We start from the raw sequence: 23,221 nt of genomic DNA, 5'->3' as shown, positions 1-23,221 counted from the left end.
ATATTGGAGGTGTGAGTTTCCTGTTCTGCAGCTGCATCCCATCATGCAGTCACGGCAGGCAAGACACATGTTGAATCCAATCAGACGGTCAGTTTCGCCTCACTTGCTTCCACTTCATCACTATCATCGCCATCATTCCCATTGGATCATGTTTAAAAAAACAGTTATATATACTTTATACATCTGACATTATTTGATTCAATTTAAAAAAAACAAAAAACATGAAATAAAAGATATAAACATAATATTGCATTATTAGCAACAAAACTCTAATCCATTCTTGACTGATACACATTCAAATAGCAAAAATACTTTATAAATGCATAGTTGGGGAAATCTTACATGAGAGCAACACAGTGACTTTTTTCAAGAGGCTGGAATCTGGTTTCCTCTCGTCTGTTGTGTCTTCTCACCAGCCTGTGTAACAAAGCAAGGTCAATTAAATACAGTTTATTCTCTATTCACTAAACTGCAGAATAGACCTGGGGCCGTACTTATCAAGCTTCTTAGAATTACTCCTAAGAAGTCTGCTAAGAGTTGACTTAAGAGTAAATAAATTCTTCGCTGAAAGCTGCACTTAAAAGTTAGTTATCAAGCGTCTTACTCACACTTTCAGCGAAGTGTAGGACTGAATCTTAAGTGTCACACTCAGAGCTGAATTACGACATTACTATGTGCCGTAAACGGAATTTTCGGTGACGTCATTTCTGTGTCCATAGAAATGACCAATCACGGAAGGGAATCCCTTGTCTAAGAATAAAGAAATATCTTGGAAATATTTAAGTGGACAATGGGAGTGTATATTTTGACAATAAACTGCAAAATAATACAAAACAAACTAGTCCCCACCGGCACTCACGCTACCGCTCCCTCTCTTCTATCGCCCACACACTCACTGACGTCACTCACCTCACGGCCACACACATACGCTATTGTCATAACATTTTCTTTCCAATTCATTAATTAGGCAACTAATTTGAAACTGGTGTGGGTGGCTCTATATATACTAGCCCACTGCAGACACATGCAGAAATCAACAAGGAATCGAAAAGTATTAAATCTGTGACAAAAATAATATCCGCTCTGTCTAAACGATACCGTTTGATCAGCTGGTCGTCATAAAAAAAACCCCAACATTGTTCCGTTCCCTGAACGTTCGCGCACGTCTCTCTCGCCTCAGTGCCATCCCCTGCTGGCAACTCCTAACCACTTAAGACACCTCTGAAGGTCTCTTAAATATCGTGGAGAGTAGGAGTGATTCTTAGACTTAAGAACGTTGATAAAAAGCTTTTATTCTTAAGTTTGAGAGTAGGACTAAATTTCGCAAATTCTCAGGACTTAAGTGTAAAATGGCACTCTAAGAAGCTTGATAAGTACGGCCCCTGGTGTCTATTAGAAAGACAGTGTTTTATTAGAGGGGAGGTTTTTATTTGTACAAGCACATCTACATTGCAGTACATGGCACCACCTCCAAAATAGTTTTACTTTGGCTACAAAGGAAATTTACAGCCAGGTGAACTCAACAAAACTTCACAGAGACATCATCTGAGGAAGGTGACTGTGAGACCTAAAGAGCATCTTCAGCAGGGATTTTTAACTGATAACTTTAAATTGCATTGTCCAATTCAAAAAGTGGTCCTTAAAGAGAGCACAGTGCACAGATCTTTGACTTGCACTTTTTTAAAGAGGTCTTCACAGCTGCAGATTATTCCTGTTTTGACCTGTTGACCCATGTCACATACACACGCACTTGGCATGTTACCGGGCGCTAAAAACAAATGACAGCAAATTAGTTTGAAATCAGCTTTTAAAGACACCCAAAGTTTTTGACTTTTTGAAGATGGGATTTACATATACTAGAACATAACTGGATAAACCCCCTACATAATTGTTTTTTAGTTTTTAGTTTTTTTTTGCAAAATATTTCCAACAAATTCAATATAGAATGGCTAGAATATGAATAATATTCATATAAGCTGTCATTATTCACTGAAATATGATTTACTTCATAGTGTGTACACATTAATTGATTCTTGTAAGATTATCATCATCAGAATACAACATTATCATATTATTAATGCATCTCCTGGCGGTAAAGCCTTTGTTTCTAACTTTCATCAAGGGTCCTTGAACACACCACAGTTATGTGCAAAGAGGTGCAAATGTGAAACTTGTACATTACTTTCTCCTTTGCTGCCACAGATAGATGTATTCTATTTTTACCTTTTTTCTATCACTTTGTCATTGGTGTGTTTTGTGTGTGAACATTACTTTCTCCTTTGCTGCCACAGATAGATGTATTCTATTTTTACCTTTTTTCTATCACTTTGTCATTGGTGTGTTTTGTGTGTGAATGCTTAAAGGTGAGCTTTGATGACTTTATGACGTCTGTGTTGAGTGAAGTGTTCCAAGTTTGGTCTACCGCTATCCAGGTGGAACAAACCAGTTTACATTTTTTGATAGGGTGATTTTAGATTCAAGAAACTTTATAATTGAAATTTGTACTTTATATTAACATATATGACATCGTTTTTTGTAACTAACATATAAAAATGACAGGGAAAAATATTCAAACTTAAACAATGCCCAGGGCCACCTCACCCTGTACTTGGGGCTTTTTGGACTATTGTTTGCAGTAAGTTTTTAAAAACAGCCGATCGCTGTTTTTAAGACAACAACAACAACAGAACAACCTCAGCAAATACGATATATACAAATATGATACGAAATGTGATAGCAGAGAAGCAGTTAGTGAAGTAAATATTAATAACACAGAAATGACAATGAACATTATTGCACTACAAATGGAGCAATAGAAATAATAATAATAAAAACAATAATACATTTTACTTATAAGGCGGTTTTCTCGGCACTCAAGGACACCGTACAAAAACAAAACAATAAAATCAACTGGATAAAAACAACAACAGAGATACATAACATTTACAGTGAATAAGCTGCCGGGAATAGGTGTGTTTTGATACCAATATAAATGGCACTTTTGATAATGAATAATAACAATAATTACCTCTATTATCAACAATACAATTGTTTCAAATGCAACAGTTCATATATGCAATGATAACTTGAAATACAAAAGAAAGCAGATAAATGGAGGGGAAGAGCGAGAAGCTAACTGCATTAACCTTGTAGATTGTTATAGTAACAATAGGTTAAGCTTTGTCAGTGTGCCGTGTTTTACCCAGTTTCCCTTAGGGCAGTGGTTCTCAAATGGGGGTACCTTCAAGTACCCCTGGGAGTACTTGAAGGTATGCCAAGAGGTACGTGAGATTTTTGGTGGGGGCGGGGGCCGTGGTCGGCGGCGTGGTTAAGAGGGGAGGAGTATATTTACAGCTAGAATTCACCAACTCGAGTAATTCATATATATATACAGTATATATATATATATATATATATATATATATATATATATATATATATATATATATATATATATATATATATATACATGTGTATATATATATATATATATATATATATATACATGTGTATATATATATATATATATATATATATATATATATATATATATATATATATATATATATATATATATATATATATATATATATATATATATATATATACGTATGAAATACTTGACCTTCAGTGAATTCTGGCTATATATATTTATTTTATTATATATATAAATAAAATAAATACTTGCATTTCAGTGTTCTGGAGGCTATCCAGTAGATGGCAGTATTGTCCTGTTTAAGAGTGTCACAACATTGCTATTTACGGCAGACGAACTGCTTTACGGTAGACGAAAACGTGACTGCTGTTGTTGTGTGTTGTTACCGCACTGGGAGGACGTTAATGAAACTGCCTAACAAAAAAACCCACATAAGAAACCAAGAACTCGTCCTCGATCATTCTACAGTTATAACGTGATTGGGCAGGCACGCTGTTTATATCGTGGGAAAGCCGACGTGAAAACAGACTGTCGCGCGCTGTCCCCACTCAGGTCCGCATGGAGTTGGAGGGGGCGTGGCCTCCAGCTCCGGCTGAATTCCGGGAGTTTATCGGGAGAAAATTTATTCCGGGAGGTTATCGGGAGAGGCGCTGAATTCCGGGAGTCTCCCGGTAAAACCGGGAGGGTTGGCAAGTATGCACTTGCATGAGAAACATTCAAATGTGACTTCAGTCATTTGCTGTAAACTTCTTACTTATTCAACGATGGCCACAGTTAATAAAATGCATTGCATCATTAAAGTGTTTCTGATGAAAAATGGTTTTGACAACCTGAAGGTCAACCACCAGGATCGTGTTCGGTTTTGCACAGTAGGGAAGGGACTCATATGGCCCCATTCCTTGGTGTATCTTCCGTGAGAGGAAGAGAGGTCGTTGATGCGGTCTGCTGAAAATGATGGAAAGTGTCACTCTACATAGCAACTGACGCCATGGTCAAAGTTGGAATTGCCACAAATCCCATTTTAAGATATTCAGCATTCTGGCCGTACAGTACAAGTACTCGGGAGTCCACTTGAACAGCAGACTGGACTGGAAGGACAACAGCAAAGCTGCATACAAGAAGAGCATGACAATACTCTTTTTCCTGAGGAAGCTTAGGTCCTTTAATGTGTGCAGCAAGCTGTTGGAGATCTTTTTTCAGTCTGCTGTGGCCAGTGCCCTGTACTTTGCAGTGGTTTGTTGGGGGAGCAGCACCAGCAAAAGGGACTTAAACTATTGGCACGTAGTTGGAGACGTTTGTGTCAGTGAGGGACAGGAGGTCACTGGACAAACTGCTCGCCATCATGGACAATCCTGCCCACTCACTCCAACATACAATTGAGGGACAGCGGCGGTCATACTCCACAAGTGTTTGATTCAAGAACTCCTTCATTCCGCAGTCCATCCAGCTGTATATTGACTCGCCATACAGCAATAGATGATATCTGTCTATTGCCTGACCGCTTCTATGTTAGCTACCTCTCTTTGTTTCTAATGTATATTTTCTGCTGGATCTACTCTCTATTTTATGCTGCCCTGTTTTTGCTGCAACTTACATATACTGTAATATTGTACATGGTAATTGGGATTTGTTATATATTGTATAAAAATATAATATAATGTAATATATCAGTATATATTATATACTGTATATATAATATGTAAATATTACAAATATGTTATATTTTATATTGCTACTATGGTACATTTTTAGTCTACTTTATACCTGCATTATCCTTTCCATCCTTTCTCTTTGCATTCTTTGTAAAGTTAAAGTTAAAGTACCACTGATAGTCACACACACACTAGGTGTGGTGAAATTACTCTCTGCATTTGAACCATCCCCTTGTTCCACCCCCTGGGAGGTGAGGGGAGCAGTGAGCAGCAGCGGTGGCCGCGCCCGGGAATCATTTTGGTGATTTAACCCCCAATTCCAACCCTTGATGCTGAGTGCCGAGCAGGGAGGTAACGGGTCCCATTTTTTATAGTCTTTGGTATGACTCGGCCGGGGTTTGAACTCATGACCTACCGATCTCAGGGCAGATAGTGCTGGTATATATCTGTGTCTTATATATGGAAACATCTTTTTCCTTCTAAAATTGAGTGGGTGCGGCTTATATTACGGTGCGGCTTACAATACGGTCATTTTCACTCAAATGTGCAATTAATTTATTTCTTGCGTTTGTAAACAATATCTAAGTATCTCAAATATATTTAAACAACATTACAAAAAACATATTTTTGAAAATATCTTGCTCGTTTTGATACTGATACCACCTTTGATATCACTTGTAGTGATATTGGTACCGCGGTGTTCGTTTTAAAATCTCCGACAGAGACCGAAACGTACGTAAACATATTTGCATTTGAACCATCCCCTTGATCACCCCGCGGGAGGTGAGGGGAGCAGTGAGCAGCAGCAGTGGTGGCCCGGGAATCATTTTGGTGATTTAACCCCCAATTCCAACCCTTGATGCTGAATGCCAAGCAGGGAGGTAATGGGTCCCATTTTTTTATAGTTTTTGGTGTGACTCGGCCGGGGTTTGAACTCACGACCTACCGATCTCAGGGCGGACACTCTAACCACAAGGCCACTGAGCAGGCTTAGCAGAGCCTACTTTGTGGAACAATTTCCCTTGTGGATCAATAATGTTTGTCTAAGTCTAAGTCTAAGTCTAAGTCTACTGCCATCTGGCAGCTAAAGTGTATAGTGCAACCCCACAATTTGTCATGTTTCATGTGTCATGAAAACCACCACAAATGATGCCATATGAATCCCCCTTCCTACTGTAGGTTCTACTGTTTTAGTAATATTCATTACCAGTTGTCCTTTGTGGAGGTGGACTCACCGTATTTTATATAAAACAGCCAAAGTCATTGGCAGAATTCCGAGGAGCAGCACAGCTGCACCGCTATAAAGCAAATAATCTAGGAAAAGACAGAAAAAAAAACTCAGATGATGTTTTTACAAAGTGGAGTGTTTGCACGTGGACATTTACCAGTGAGCCCTTTGCGACCTTCCTCCGACTCACTGATTGCAGGAGGAGTAGAAGGGCCATTACTTCTCCGATGGCTTCCTAAAATAGACCCCGAATGTAAATATCGTTCAATCGACATTTGTAAGAGCCTCTGAGGATGCGTCCACTCACTGAAATGTGACCTGTTGTGAAGCACGTCTTGTATCACGATGCATGTGAGGAAATCAGGGCCGTGCACTTGTTGGCACGTGCACGGGCGCTGCAGCGCCGTGCCCAGCGTGGCCACGAAGGCCTTTCTGCATTTCAACTCTTCTCCGAGAATGTCTGACGGGTCCAGGCGGCCAAAACATTGACTTTGAAGAGCTTCGCCGCCGCACGGTGCTGCCGCAGGGCTCCAGCATTCGGCTTGGAAGCTGGCTAACAATTCTCTAGATGGATGGATGGATGGATGGATAGATATAAACAGTAAGATAGATAGAAACTGAAATATGAAATAATGATGAAGGCCTATTCTAGACTAATAAACACGTTATCCTATTAGACACTTCCTCTCTGCAGTTGAGTAACTAAATGACCCTGGTCACTTTTTAATGGGTGAGGCATTTAAAGGTTCCATTTTATAACAGTTTTCAGCAATTTGAAATGAATGTCACACCAGGTTCCACATTAGTGTATTTGAATTTTTGTTAACACTTTAGTATGGGGAACGTATTCACTATTAATTAGTTGCTTATTAACATGCAAATTAGTAACATATTGGCTCTTAATTAGTCATTATTAAGTACTTATTAAAGTAGCAATGATTGTCACACACAAACTAGGTGTGGCGAAATTATTCTCTGCATTTGACCCATCACCCTTGATCACCCCCGGGGAGGTGAGAGGAGCAGTGAGCAGCACCAGTGGCCACGCCCAGGAATAATTTTTGGCGATTTAACCCCCAATTCCAACCCTTGATGCTGAGTGCCAAGCAGGGAGGTAATGGGTCCCATTTTTATAGTCTTTGGTATGATTCGGGGTTTGAACTCACAACCTACCAATCTCAGGGCGGACACTATAACCACTAGGCCACTGAATAAGGTGAATGCCTTATTCTGCATGGCCTTATTATACAACCAGCAAGCCATTAACTAAGAGTCTTCCCTCAATAACCTCAGAATTATTGCTTATTAGTAACCCTAACCCTAACCCTTATATGTTCCCCTAGTGTCCAAATTACTCTAAATTAAGTCTTTGTTACTTAGAATATGTTCCCCATGCTAAAGAGTTTCCAATTATTTTTTTCCACTTTGATGCAAGAATTTACACCACAGGTGTCCAACTCAAGGCCCGGGGGCCAGATCTGGGCCGCCACATCAATTTGTGTGGCCCCCAAAAGGGTGCTAATAACATGTGTTAATAAAGTACCTTATCTTTTCTTAATAAATGTATTACAAAAATAAATGTACTGTGTACAATTACATACATTTACACTTTAATCATCCCTAATAATAAAACAAAATATTTTACAATCATGAATTTCAAAACAATGTTTTTGTTCCAATAAAGATACATACTTAAATATTTGCTCGACTTATGATTTCAATCCAACAAATTGTTCATGCAAAAAAATGTTTTATAGTAAAATCCACTTTGGTACTGTTATTCAATATAGAGTAATAATACACTATAAAAACACAACAACTATAGATTTGAAATATTTTACAAAACTAGACAAAAAACAAGGCAAAGCAAGGCTAGGCAAGACAAGATAAGTTAGTCAAGGCAGGATCATTGGAACAATGAACCAGCGTTGCAAGAAAGGCGACTGTCAGAGTAATTGTATGTAAGTCATCACAAAACTTTCTGTTCCTGGCGAGCAGACAAAAGCTGTCTTTGATCTTACCAATCGAAAGGCTTGTAAAACTCCACCGTGTACGATGGGAAGCGACTTGAAGGTGTCGGTTTCTTTGATCTATTGTAATTCACAGGAAGATCTTGTCTTGACCCGAGATCTACAAAGCGGATTTAAGCAGGACCTGGCGCAAGCTCCAGGCAACTTTTTTTTTAACTGTTTTGTGACAGAGGGTGACGGCTGTTTACGACCCCCGTCTCCCCTTAGAAACAGCTGTTGCCATGTAATCAGTGAAAGTCCAAATAAAAGAGGAGCCGTGCAACCTTTCGTCAGACCGTAGGACGACACTGTACAAGGGTACAGGTCTACGGGTTTCTCCTCATTGAGCCAAATTGAATCATGTCTGCTTATTTCCTTGCTTCTTGTCTGTTTAATAGACGTCAGAGCCTGGGACGACACTGTACAAGGGTACAGGTCTACGGGTTTCTCCTCATTGAGCCAAATTGAATCCTGTCTCTGTTTAATTCCTTGCTTCTTGTCTGTTTAATAGATGTCATCTGTGTTTGAGCCTGACAGCGACGCTCACAGAGAAACCCTGCTCATTGGCAATCAGTGACAAGTGAGTCTCCTGATTGCAAACGAGGAACAGGTGAGGAGAACACGCTTCAAAAGGCAGTAGTGAAGTCAAAGAAAGAAAGACCAAAACAGGAAAGTGAACCAAAATAAGAGTGTTGGACAGGAAAAGACATGATAAATAACACAAAAAGTCCAAGACAGTCATAATAGGCCACGACCAAAATGAGACAATGGCCAGCCAAACTGCGATTTAAATAAATATACGATGAGTTAACATGCAACTCTGCATCCTTTATGTAGACTTTAACCTCAAAACATTCTAAAAGGTCATCTATAGATTTTTGCCATTTCCAAGTGATGTTTTGTAGCCAGTTCCTCCTAGATATTTCATCTCTTTCCAACTTTACCCAGACAGATTAGACATAGACAGGATGCTAAATTGCTAAGGGTTTAGGTTTTCCTTATAGGACGTGGGGAAAACATGGCGACCAAGATTATCCTTCTTCATAGAGAAGCAAAAACTCACAACTTAGAGCAGGGGTCTAAAATACAAACGCAACTAGTTAACCTGTAAAAAAAAAATCTATAGATTTTACAATTTTAAAAAAAAATGGCAGCTCAGTCGACATAATTTTACAGGGAGATTTACTATAGTATATATAATATATTGAAAAATTGTAACTGTTGTTTTCACGTTAAAATTCTGGCTGCCAGATTTTTACGCAAAATCTACAGCCATTTTTTTTTTTTTACAGTTCATTACTATGAATTGAAAAACAGTACCATTTTGTTTTTACTGCAAAATTCTGGCAACGGAGCTGCTAAAATATATGTTCCCTGTTTTTACAGTACATTAGTGTAAATGGAAAAATGGTACCACTGATGGTTTCTGGCGATTGAGCTGCCAGGTTTTTACAGTAAAATATGTTCCCATCCAAGCAACGTTATCATGGACGCCCCTGCTTATTTCAGCAAGACAACGCCAAACCACGTGTTGTAACAGCGTGGTTTCATCATCATTATTCTAGACTGGCCTGCCTGTAGTGCAGAATGGAAAAATGGTACCACTGATGGTTTCTGGCAACTGAGCTGCCAGGTTTTTACAGTGAAATCTACAGACTTTTTTTTACCGTGTAGCCTCGAAGACATGCCATTATAGATAGTCTTGAAATACGTTAGTATGAATAAGTATCAAATTTGGTAGCCAACCTTTGACTGGCCAAAATTGGCCCGCGAGCCCCGCTTTGGGCATCCCTGCTCAAGGGAAACATTATTGCTTGGGAGGTTGATCAGTCGTTTTAAAAATGTTTCTTATCATTTCTATGCAGATGCTATTCAACTGTTATGCTCCTTCAATGGGTCAGAGTTTCACTTTTTATCTGAGTTCTTGGAGTGCGTATCCTGTATCTAAAACTGGTTGTCCTCAAATTTCCTCCAGATAAATTCTAACAAAACGGAAACTCTGACAATTGCTCCCGATAAAAAGATCCCCCTGATCAAAAACTCCCTTTGTGCTGTGGGTGCGTCTGTTAAAAGCAGCCTCAGAAACCTTGGGGTTGTGTTTGATCAGTCCATGTCTTTAAAGGGTCACTGTCGTCAACTGACCAAAAACGTTTTTTATCATCTCAGAAATATTTCTGAAGTGAGAAATTTGTTGTCAAAATTGGGTCTCGGAATGATCATTTGTGTGTTCATTTCATCTCGCATTGACTATTGCAACTCTCTTTTCACTCATTTCAACAAGTCAACGCTAAAGAGACTTCACACTGTACAAAATGCAGCTGCCAGACTTTTGACCGGTGCACCCAGAACAGCTCATATCACCCCCATTTGATCCAGTCTTCATTGGCTTCCAGTTAAATTCTGCATTGAGTTTAAAATTTTAGTCCTGACATTCCGTGCGTTGCATGGTGGGGCCCCTCAGTACATCACTGACTTGTTATGCCCCTACTCTTCAGGGCGCAGCCTCCGGTCTTCAGGTCAGGGTCGTCTAAATATCCCAACAACTTGTTTTAAAACCCGTGGAGACCTGGCTTTCCAGGCTATAGCTCCCAGACTCTGGAACAATTTGCCCCAGTCCCTCCGTGATCTTTACTGTGTTGACACTTTTAAGAAACATTTGAAAACGTCTCTTTTTAGTAAAGCTTTTTTAGTTAATGCACCCTGTTGTTTTAATTGAATTGTTGTTTTACTTCACCTATGTTTTGTACAGCGCTTTGTGATTTTATCTGTGAAAAGCGCTTTATAAATAAAATGTAATTACTTACTTGTTAGAACATGATTAAAAGTTTTTTTTGCATAATAAATGACTATTTAAATACTGCAAAAAGTACCCCTTATAACACACAGGACATACCTGCAGTGTTGGTCCTCAACACATCGTCTGACCGCCTCCTGACAGACCAAAGTGTCCTCACCACACGTGTTGCCGTGCAGAGCTACTCTCATCTGTAGACAGCTGTGATCTGCGGGATCACATTCACACATGACCAGCGTCTCGGCGAGGTTATGCGGTATGCTGGTGTAGAAATGTCGCGTTTCTCGTCCACAGCGGTCTGGGTCACAGCGGCCTGCCGTGCAAGCCTGAAGGACGCGCGCCAGATTCTTGTTGCACGAAGCGTCACTCACACAAAGTCTCATTTGGTCCGTGCAGGATCCAACAGCATCTACAAAAAAAATAAAATAAAATAAAAATATATATATATATTTGTTTTAGGTGTCATGTTATTATTTCATTAAAGTGTCACACTGCAAAAAAGAGCTGACAAAATTAAAAAAAATAGTGAAATGATCTGTCCATGCAGCTAAATTTAACTTGTTAAGGCATTTTAAATTAACATTTGTTTATCTTTTAAGATGGAAATACGTATTTAATTCTGAAAACAAGCATTATTCAACGTGCAATTCCTAAATTAAACATTTTTGGAATGTTGCAGAGTCTTTAAACAAGATTTTCTTTTTGGGGAAAACTAAGTTCTCATTAGAATAGTTATTTTCTCAATTTTAACAGTTTAAACTAGATTAGAAAAAATATAAATATTCATGTTAAAATTAAGATTATGATGTAAAGTCAATGACTAAAAATAAGTAAATGCCTCTTAATGGGGAACTGACCTTTTTGGGGGGGGAATTTTGCCTCAAACTCCAAATCCTTATGCAAGACAAGAACAGTTTTTCTTTTTTGTGTGCACTTTAACTCGTAAATAAATGCGATCAAAAGTCTGCGTACAATGGAGCCTATGGAAGCCGCTTTATTCTGCCTAAAAACATCCAAACATCTCCAACAGGGTTTAATATACACACACTGTAAGTATATATGTAATGTAATAACAGGCACATTCATAATAACATGTGATATTTACATATCTTGCTCATTTTAAGCTTCAATTTCACAACGTCACTGATTAAAACTCCCGGCAGACTTCAGGAGAGCCAACAAACATAATTAAACATCACTTACTGTATAATGTCTGCTGTCAATAGAATGCCGATTGATAGGATGCTCATATATTCCCGTTTGAATGAATCATAATCCTTGCAAAGAAAAAAGGGGAGTGGAACCAAGCGTCTTTTTGTGTCCGTCTAAATTGGATGCCAAAGTTGACCAACTTGTTGGATTGTGTCATCAACCTTCTACTATCAAGGTGAGAGATATAATTGATGATCTAGAACAGGGGTCACCAACCTTTTTGAAACCAAGAGCTACTTCTTGGGTACTGATTAATGCGAAGGGCTACCAGTTTGATACACACTTAAATAAATTGCCAGAAATAGCCAATTTGCTCAATTTACCTTTACCCTTATGTTATTATTAATAATTAATGATATTTATCTTGTTGGAAACACTGATCATCTTAATGATTTCTCACAATAAATATATATAGAAACAGATAAATATCAATATGCAACACTTTATTTTTATATTTTTTCTCTAAGTGCACATTTTTCAAATTGAACATTTTCAAATGATCACTTCTAAGACAGTCTTGTGAAATCACAATATCCCATTTTAACTAGCTAGCCACTAACATTTTTTAACAAATCATGAATTACTTTGCACCATGTTTGTACAATTAATAACTGATGTAAAATACAAAAGTCAACTCTCAAATTTTTAAATAAATCATGTCACACTTTGAACTGGACACCAAATCTGTTATCTGTTTCTTTGTCAGTTAGTGAAGACCAAGTCTTTAAAATATTTTGTTGGATTTTCAAATTCTATTTGAGTTTTGTCTCTCTGAGAATTAAAAATGTCGAGCAAAGCGAGACCAGCTTGCTAGTAAATAAATACAATTTAAAAAATAGAGGCAGCTCACTGGTAAGTGCTGCTATTTGAGCTATTTTTAGAACAGGCCAGCGGGCTACTCATCTGGTCCTTACGGGCGACCTGGTGCCCGCGGGCACCGCGTTGGTGACCCCTTAAACTTTCAACAGCTCTGAGGCGAGAAAGCAGCTCACCAAGCTCACAACATCAACATAGCAGCAACAAGCCAGTTAGCTCTCTGTAACAATGTGCGCGCTAAAAATAGTTTGTCTGCGTTAGCACTTATAATAACAATATCACTAATACTTGGTTAATATTCAAGCCACAAAATGTAAATGTAGTATTGTTGTTGCATTCATTTGCTACCGGGCCGCACAGAAACATATATAATAATTTCTAAACGACTTACAGTTGTACGATAAAATTCCTCATTGGAATTGGTTCTATTTGTTACAACTTTGTGACATGATACAATGCACATTAATGAACAAAATAAATATCAATGTGACATATTGTATTCAAAGGCTGAATTCCATCAGCAGTACCCAGCAGGTTGATGGTAACCTGCTGAGGACGCAAGCCCAGGGCTCCCACTAATTCAGCTAAATTTGCTGTATTTATCTGGCACGGGGGGAAAGCCGGTCCCTGAAAATAATGCCTGTATTCAACTGAAAAAGGTTGGGGACCCCTGATTTAGAGGGCTTTGTGGGCGGAATAGAGCAGTGTTTTTTCAACCTTTTTTGAGCCAAGGCACATTTTTTTCATTGAAAACTATCCCGTCCTCGTCGCCATTGTTGTGTGCCAAACTTGTCACTTATTAGTTCACTTATTAGCAATCTAAGTGTAATAATACACCAAAAGAAAGCGTGTTGTCTTTTTCTGCCTTTTCAGGATGCTTTATTATCGTCCATTCTTTAACATGTACCAGACATAAAAGAACTGAATTTACATTTCCATCACCCTGAAGGGGAATCAAGTGGTGATGAAGGCGTTGGGTGGGGGTGGGGTGTGTGTTTGTGTATATGCCCATTGTCTTTGGGTGTAGTGGTGTTGTGTCCATAGGCCCGGGGCCGTTCTGCATGCAATGCAAGCAAAGTTCGACTTCCGGGTGTCGTTAAGGAGGGAGGGAGGTCAAAAGCGCCCATCTTTGAGAGTCCTAGGGGATGTTTACAGAACAGCCTGCTCCTGTTGTTGCAGCGTCAAGGCCATTCGAGGGAGTCAAATCGTAGATTAGGATTTGTGTTTTTCCGCGAGCAGACATTACAATGGCTTGTCTGTTCTATTCATCCATGTTGGCTCTTATATCCAATGTTTCCCTTTCAACAAGCTTCTCCATGATGTGATCCATCTTGCGATTCAGTTCAGAAATCGCCCCAGACTGTGATCCCACAGCCCGACCCAATCCTTCCATTGCGGTGAACAGCCTTTGCTTCCTTGAGTGGCTGCCATCGTCTTCCGAATTTGACAATACACCAGAGCAATGCCCAGCCCAATTAGCAGGTATCCCGCGATCATGGTTACAAATAGGTAGATGTCTTCCACGTCCTCGATGGAAAGGACTGAGAGGCACATGATTCTCCATTTGTCCCAGGAATCTCTCACGTATCCCGCAGCAATGGTTCCATCAGGGCAGCCAGGCTCCCCCGAACCTCTTTTCCTCGTCGAAAAGATTTTGTCATTTGAGTCGAGAGTCCAGCTAATCAATTCCATGTCTGATGTTTAGATTTTATTCCCGCTCTTAATATTTCCACTTCCAAGTGTCCAACACACAACACATGTCATCATATCCTGTGTCCCCCGCCCTTAAGTTCCCCTTACAATGGTTCCAGTATTGTCCTGTGACCCGAGTAACCAATACATGACAGGCACCACCAGCAGAAAATGTTAAAAACGAAACTCAATAGCCTATATTGACAATATAAAGTCGTTCTCATCAAATACCTGGCACAAATGTTCGATATGACTTCAAACCGTAACCATCATTAATTCTCTTGTCTCAAAGTAGGCCTACAAAGCAATGAGCTACCTGCTGCCACCTACTGGTACGGAAGAGTATTACATGGTTACTCTGCTGATCTCCAGACAGCGCAGACACTCTACAACGGCACATTGTTTGCGGATTATAATTATTGGTTTGCAAAAAATATTTTTTCGACCATCTAGGTGAAATTGCATAATTTCCCACGGCACACCAAACAATATCTCACGGCACACTACAGTGGTCGAAAAACACTGGAATAGAGGACCTCTCATTGACTCCATTGTAAGCAGACTTTTATTTACGAGTTAGAATGCCTAAAAAAAATACATGTCTTTTTGTTTTCTCTCATAATGATTGTGAAAAATAGGCAAAATTACCCCAAAATGTTCTAGAAATATCATTTTAAATGGCAAATAATTTGCAGTGCTTTAATTTATTACCAAAGTTTATTAAAGTGTTGGACTGCCAGCCAGTCAGTGAGGTTCTCTTTTGTAGAGCTGCTGCACAAATAAGACAATTAGTTCATAGCTTGTTATTGACAAAGGCCTCACGTGTGCACGCCTTTGGTAAACAACACATGTAATATGTGGAGAGTTATGACAAAAACTGCACCTGGCTCTGGCTCGCATTGTGCCACCAGCTCTTGAATGGCGCCACAAAGCTCCTCACACGCTCTCAGTGGAGGAAATTGGTCTAACACAGCCTGGACGGTCATGTTGCACACCTCCGAATCTTTTACATGGCAACCTAAAGGGTGAAAAACAAGCCCAGCAGAGAAAACAAAATAGTTTTTAAACCAGTGTTTTTCAACCTTTTTTGAGCCGAGGCACATCTTTTGCGTTGGAAAAAATCCGGAGGCACACCACCAGCAGAAATCATTAAAAAACGAAACTCAGTTGACAGTAAAAAGTCGTTGTTGGATATGACTTTAAACCATAACCAACCATGCATCAATTTAGCTCTTGTCTCAAAGTAGGTGTACTGTCACCACCTGTCACATCACACCCTGACTTATTTGGAGTTGTTTGCTGTTTTCCTGTGTAGTGTTTTAGTTATTGTCTTGCACTCCTATTTTGGTGTCTTTTTCTCTTTTTTTTTGGTATTTTCCTGTAGATATTTCCTGCATCTACTTTGTTTTAGCAATCAAGAATATTTCAGTTGTTTTGATCCTTTTTGTCATGTCATGTTCAGATGTACTTTGTGGACGCCGTCTTTGCTCCACAGTAAGTCTTTGCTGTCGTCCAGCATTCTGTTTTTGTTTACTTTGTAGCCAGTTCAGTTTTAGTTTCGTTCTGCATAGCCTTTCCCTAAGCTTCATTGCCTTTTCATAGGGGCATTCACCTTTTGTTTATTTTTGGTTCAAGCATTAGACACCTTTTTACCTGCACGCCGCCTCCCGCTGTTCCCGACATTTACAAAGCAATTAGCTAGCGGCTGCCACCTACTGATATGGAAGAGTATTACATGGTTACTCTGCCGAGCTCTAGACAGCACCGACACTCAACAACAACACATCATTTGCAGACTATAATTACTGGTTTGCAAAAAATATTTTTAACCCAAATAGGTGAAATTAGATAATCTCCCACGGCACACCAGACTGTATCTCATGGCACAGTAGTTGAAAAACACTGTTTTAAACAAACGGGTGTTCTGCACCCGCTGCTGTCGAATACATAACAGAGGCGGTTAAGCCACGCCATGTTGTGTACTGTATTTATCAGCTCGTACGAACGTTGCCGCGGGCTACGGCTCACCCTTATTGTGTTGAAGATGAGAAGTCATTCAAAGAAAAGGCCTCAAGGTAATGTCAATATCATTATTTCGTCAGCAATGCAGCAACCTGTGAATAAAAAAAAAAAGTTAACTTTACCCTCGCAGACGCTCCTGACAAGCGCCTTAGGATTTTTGCATACAAATGCAATGTGGGCGTCAGTAGGGATGGCACAGTCAAGGTGTGTGCTGCTGGCATGGCTGCAGACGTGAGCACAGAGAAGTCCTATAAAAAAACGAGAATGTCAACCAGAATTTGTATTTGTTGAATTTCTTTGAACTGGAAAATGGCAAAACACTGTCTGGGCCTGATTTACTAAGCTCCAAATACCACGCGCTAAACAGCGTGAGCAATTTATAAAATAATGTGTACTATTAGTGGGCGTGTTGTCAGGCTTGTCACTGACAGGTTGGTTATGTTTTAGTTTTTCCTCTGTGTTTTGTGTTTTATTTCCTCCTATTTTGGTTCAGTTTCCTGCTTGTGTCCCTGAGCTCTGTTTCCCCTCACCTGCGGCTGATTGGCAGCCTGGCCACACCTGGTGTCAATCAGCCGGCTACTATTTATACCAGCCTCGCCCTCCAGTCAGTGCTGGAGTTTTGTTAGCTGTTTCCTGGTTCCTGTTTGCTGTTAGCTGTTTCCAGTTTGCCTGTTTCCTGGTTCCTGATTCCTGTTTCCCTGCATTTTATTTTTGACATTAAATGTCATCTTTTCCTGCAACAAGCCTGCCATCTCTGCATCTTGGGGTTCGTCACCAACACTTCCTGACACGTGTTGCGTGCAATTTATTAAGACTGCGTGTGCAATTGAAAAGTGGTGCAGACTCATTTACCGCGGATTCATGTTGCCATGCTGCTACCTGTGGCGTTTTGCTGTTTCCGAATGAGCATTAGACATGTACCACTTTTTATGGGCATTTTAGAAGCAATTCGTCAGTGCATCAGCAATGAAACCACTTTTCTTTTACAGCAGAAGGTGCACCCATTGATAAAAGGCTGCACTTAAGATGCAAAAAATGCAAGGTTTTTTTGCAGTACAAAAAATATAAAATATATTCTATGTGTAAAAACCATTAAAAATATATTAAATGACACTAAAACGATCAGTTGAAATCATTTTAATCAGCCCCTTAAGTCCTGTAGCAGCTATAAAATTATTAAATGATGTTGCTAAATAGATGATATCTAATATTTTTCATTTTTGATCGCCCAAAATGTTGACACACACGCGTAGGACGGATGATTCTCGTCTGTCTGCACTGATCCAGCAGACGTGTGTGGAACTGTTAGCTTGCACGTCCTTCTGATCATGCTAATTAAAACGCAAGATAGTGCTCGCAAAACCGTGATGAGTGTTGATAAATCACATTGCGCATGCTAAATCCTTATATTTGCATCTTCTCCTTCCAGTGTTTTGCTAATCAGGATATATTTTGTATATTAATGAAGACAGAAGCAAAATGGATTGCATGCCTCATTCTGCTCGCTTAACAGACACAATTCCACTTTGCAAACATTTAGTAGATCAGCTTTGCGTGTGCTATCTGGTTTGCACGTGTTTTGGTACACGCAAACCTTTAGTTAATCAGGCCCGAAATGCGTTATTTTTTGGTTATTTTCATTGACAAAAAGCACAGCGACTGACTCACTCTTTGTCTGGGCACTTGATTGACAGAATGACACTTTGTTCCGCACAATATTTGATAATCGAGGTGGTGTACTAGACAAGTACTAGGGCAACATTTCAGTAAAACATTTTGCAGCATTTTTCCCTAAAGAAACAGTCTTTTTACTAGAGATTTAGTGATTTATTCATGCAAACCAACAGGTGGCACCAAACATCTCCAAGAGATTTAAGATATGTTCCTCATGTCACTCAGGCATTGGTAAAAGTGTTAAAGGTTGTTAGGCAAATAACAAATTGTAAATTAAAAATGTAAATTAATATAACATACATAAGATACAAAACAACTTAGCGCTGATATTCCAACATAAAGGAAATGCATGAAACAAATGACCTAACGCAATTCTAATTGTATATGTATGAATTGGATATGTATATATATATATATATATATATATATATATATATATATATATATATATATATATATATATATACACGTATACATATATATATATATATATATATATATATATATATATATATATATATATATATATATATATATATATATATATATATATATATATATATATATATATATATATATATATATATATATATATATATATACGTACACATACATACACATATATATACACACATATATATATAAACACACACACATATACATACATACACATATATACACGTACATACAGCCTATTATTTTTTGCACACTCTTGGCATTCTCTCAATGAGCTTCATGAGGTAGTCACCTGAAATGGTTGTCACTTCACAGGTCTGCTTGAAGCTCATTGAGAGAAAGCCAAGAGTGTACAAAGCAGTAATCAGAGCAAAGGGTGGCTATTTTGAAGAAACTAGAATTTAAAACATGTTTTCTGTTATTTCCTCTTTTTTTTTTGTTAAGTACATAATTCCACATGTGTTAATTCATAGTTGTGATGCTTTCAGGGACAATATACAATGTAAATAGTCATGAAAATAATAATAAAGAAAACACATTGAATGAGGAGGTGTGTCCAAACTTTACACATATACATATACATATACATATACATATACATATACATATACACATACATATACATATACATTAGTGATGGGTTGATGAGGTGTCATGAAGCGTTTCGACACATTGCAAAACTGTAATGATACTGTGTTGATACTGTGTCACTAAATACTGACATCCGCTGGACATAAACAATCCCTACAGGCAACCTATGGACCGACTCAACTGACACTGATTTTATGACCTAGTATATACAATAAATAAACCAAGTCGTTGTATTTCATTTAGGATTATTTCATATCTTCATTTAAATAAAAATATGTTTTTATCTTTTTTAGATAGTCAATAAATAATGTGAACATGTATCATAAAATGGAAATCGAAGAGAACGTGTTGTGAATGATGATGCTTGTGGACTGGGAATGGTTTTTTTTTGGTTTTTTTACACATTTTTATTTAAAAAAAACAGTTTTTCCAACTTATTCAATTTTAGACGATTTGTCTTCTTAGTTATTATTTCTCCGGCTGTAGAAAAGACCCGCTCACAGGCAATGTTCCCTCTAATTGTTCATGTGTGTGAGCAAACACAAAAACTCCCTGAGCATTCAGTGGAGCACATGTGAGCAACATCACATGTGGCAATACCAGCAGCACACCTGTCTCAAACCAATCTTTTATTATAACACTCAAATGAGAGGAGTCATTTTCATGAGACTATTTAGTAATATTAGTGATTTGGCCCACTTGTAATGAAAATAAAATAAATCTTGTTTTTCATAAGCTATGGATTAGTATTGTACAATATGTTTGGGTGGGGGTCCTGCTTTGGAAATCATGTGTACCCCTTTCAGAGATCACATCTAATTCCCCTTAAACATCCTCAGGTTGCACAATGAAATGTAAGCATAGGATGAAGTGTGCATTAATTCCTGTAACTTTCTCTAGTAACAGCATTCCATGATTAATATAAATAAATTAACATTAATAATAAATGACAGTAGAATAATAATAAGCACATGTATAACTGAGGAGTCATAGTGTAACTTTGTGTGGTGTTTGAGTTGTCCGACTTTTTGTGTGGCCATAAACACACCAGTGGTTTAGTGGTATGCGTGTTGGTGACAGATGACAAGTTGGTTTTGGCCTGGTTTGTACGGCAGAAAATGACTAGTTTTTCGAGATAGAAATTTTTTACTCATGTTTTTGGTGTGGTTATGGCCGAATATAAACAGTTTTGCTCAATAAAGTGATCGCTATAAATCCTGTCCTCGAAGCATCTCGATAGACGTTGCAATAATTGAACGGTGTTCAATTGCACGGTGTTGACGAACACCGTTAGGGCCGCTTGTTGTCACTGTCACTCAGAGTTGCATTGCAAAATTACACAGAATAAATGTGTTTATTTTGTTTAGAATTCAGATGGGTTTGATTTGGTGCGCGGCATATATTTGCTGTGCGCAGAGGACGCTTGAGCAGTGCGCAATTGCGCAGGCGCGCACCTTAGAGGGAACGTTGCTCACAGGGCACATAGGAGGCGTCAGTGCGACACAGTTCGCGTATCGGTCACGTGACCAAAACAGCTCATGATAGGTCACGTGACTTTGTAAAAGCGGTACGCGCACCGACACAGGGTTCCGCTCTATGAGCTTGACGCATGCGCCGATGCATCTGTGTTGCCGGACCCATCACTAATATACATATGCATATACAAGTTGTTTGTTTTGTGTGTTTTGGACACTTTTACTTTTGTTTTCTATATTGGATTAAACTTTTGAGCTTTCTTGTTTTTAGGTCCACCTCACCTTGCCAACACATCCATAACCGGGACAGTCATTTTGGACATGGAGATTAATATGCCTAACACAGGTCCCTAAAACCTAGCTGAGGGGCTAATTTTATTATTGTCTTTAATTAACTATTCATACATATAGTATATTATAATGAGAAATACGATCACTGCTCAACACTTGTGATTTAGGGCTATATAAATAAACATTGATTGATTGATTGATTGATATTTGGCCCTATTTTTTCCCCCGCGATTTTTACTTAATCTTCCTGTGTTGTCTTCAGCTAAAAGAGACTCATTCAACAAATTAAAACACTCCCTTTGACTTAAAATGTGACCAAGGCTAAGTATGCATCATTTTAGGTCATTTTATTATTATTAACCTCAGTATTAGTTAGTATTTGACACGCCACTGGAAATATTTAATACACAGAGACACCGTGATGTGTAAAGCTCACTTTAATCCGCTCCTGACATCATCAACATCCACATAATCCTAAAACCAATAACAACTACAATGTCAAAGATGAATGACTCAGACTCACCGAGAATGACAGCATCTCCCATGTGGTTTCTCTGCATGGTGGCCAAGCACTGATCTGCTTGAAGCTCTCATGTCTTTATGTACAAGCTGACACTCTCACACACACACACACACACACACACACACCACACACACACACACACACACACACACACACACACACACACACACACACACACACACACACACACACACACACACACACACACACACACACACACACACACATTGCCCACATTCTGGCCTAAGGTGTTTACAGTGGTGGGGGTTGCTGCACTTTACAACCACCATCAGGTAACAATGAAATCTCCGGCATGATCTATAGTGCATGTAAAGTTACTGCAGGTACCTAAAACTGTTTGTTGGATAACATTAATACCAAAAGACTAAAATCGTTAAAACCATGGCCAGATTTTGAGATGAGCTGTTGTATTTAATAATTGTGTAAAGCATTCCCACATATGGTTTTCTACACTAAAATTAATCTATTTAAACGTATTATCATCCTTCTTCTCCAGATTTTGGCGCCCTCTACTTTCCACATTGTTCAGCCGATTCAAACCGTTCCAACTTCGAACTGTTCAGCCTATTTGGGAATCGCCAGCTTTCCCTTGACAAATTCCAAAATTTCCCAGATTTCCCAGAATTCCAGGTTTTCCGGGACATTTTTCCCATTCAAAATTAATTGGCCATTTTTCAAACTTCCACCATTTCCACATGTTTAAAACTATTCAAACCATTCCACCTTCAACACATTCCACTATTCTGCAAATGAAAACTACCCGTTTTCCAAGTTAAAAAAAATTCCAGGATTTTTCAGAATTCTTGGTTTTCCTAAGCCCTATTTCCACCCTTTTTTCTGGTGACTACTCCTCCCACATTTTTCAACCCACTTCAACCATTCTACCGTCAAAACATTCCTCTTATTTAGGACAAAAAACGAAGTTGTTTTTTGAACTGGAAAAATTCCCGGTTTTCCCGAAATTCCAGGAATTCCGTGATACCATTTCTCAATTCCACATGTTACTGCTTCAACATTTCTCGACCGATTTGAAAAATTCCAACACCAACAATTTCAACTCATTCATTTTTTGGTAAATTCCCATTGAAATCAATGGGACATTCTTCAAAGTTCCACAACACCCACATTTTTCATCTGATTCAAACTGTTCCAATTTCAAAATATTCAGCCTGTTGGGGAATTGTGTGCTCTACTTCAACTATTTTAAAAAAAATTCCAGGATTTCAGTTCAACTTCAGCATTGGAGCATTCACATGCAATTCCTTCAGGAATTGCCTCATCTAGTTTGTGTATACTGTAGTTGAGAATGACAGAAATAAGTTGCAAAAG

At 38.6% G+C, this 23,221-nt stretch overlaps 1 protein-coding gene and 1 long non-coding RNA gene across 2 annotated transcripts in view; both read right to left on the bottom strand.

The window, feature by feature from the left end:
- Positions 1–23,221, bottom strand: part of LOC133657233 (uncharacterized) — a 972,718-nt gene that overhangs the window by 785,166 nt on the left and 164,331 nt on the right. The gene's annotated exons all lie outside the window — the stretch shown is intronic.
- On the bottom strand, positions 339–21,908 carry gfral (GDNF family receptor alpha like). The gene is made up of 9 exons (XM_062059601.1): positions 21,872–21,908; positions 15,723–15,857; positions 15,551–15,607; positions 12,493–12,495; positions 11,219–11,528; positions 6,624–6,880; positions 6,474–6,551; positions 6,324–6,402; positions 339–417 (listed from the first exon to the last, which is right to left on the bottom strand). The coding sequence occupies exons 1-9, from the start codon at positions 21,906–21,908 to the stop codon at positions 339–341; spliced, it is 1,035 nt and encodes a 344-aa protein (XP_061915585.1).

This window comes from Entelurus aequoreus, linkage group LG09 (assembly GCF_033978785.1).
Source record: "Entelurus aequoreus isolate RoL-2023_Sb linkage group LG09, RoL_Eaeq_v1.1, whole genome shotgun sequence".
Lineage (NCBI taxonomy): Eukaryota > Metazoa > Chordata > Actinopteri > Syngnathiformes > Syngnathidae > Entelurus > Entelurus aequoreus.
The sequence above is the reverse complement of the archived record's forward strand: the minus strand, read 5'-3'. Positions and strand labels throughout refer to the sequence as shown.

What these genes read in the sequence shown, in the direction of transcription:
- gfral (XM_062059601.1), bottom strand. Translation starts at nt 21,908, where the DNA reads ATGCAGAGAAACCACATGGGAGATGCTGTCATTCTCG. An exon ending in ACAATGCGAGCCAGAGCCAG is followed by an intron (nt 15,608 to 15,722) that starts GTGCAGTTTTTG and finishes TTTGTGCAGCAG; the next exon opens with CTCTACAAAAGAGAACCTCA. An exon ending in TCACAACAGGTCACATTTCA is followed by an intron (nt 6,552 to 6,623) that starts GTGAGTGGACGC and finishes GGTCTATTTTAG; the next exon opens with GAAGCCATCGGAGAAGTAAT.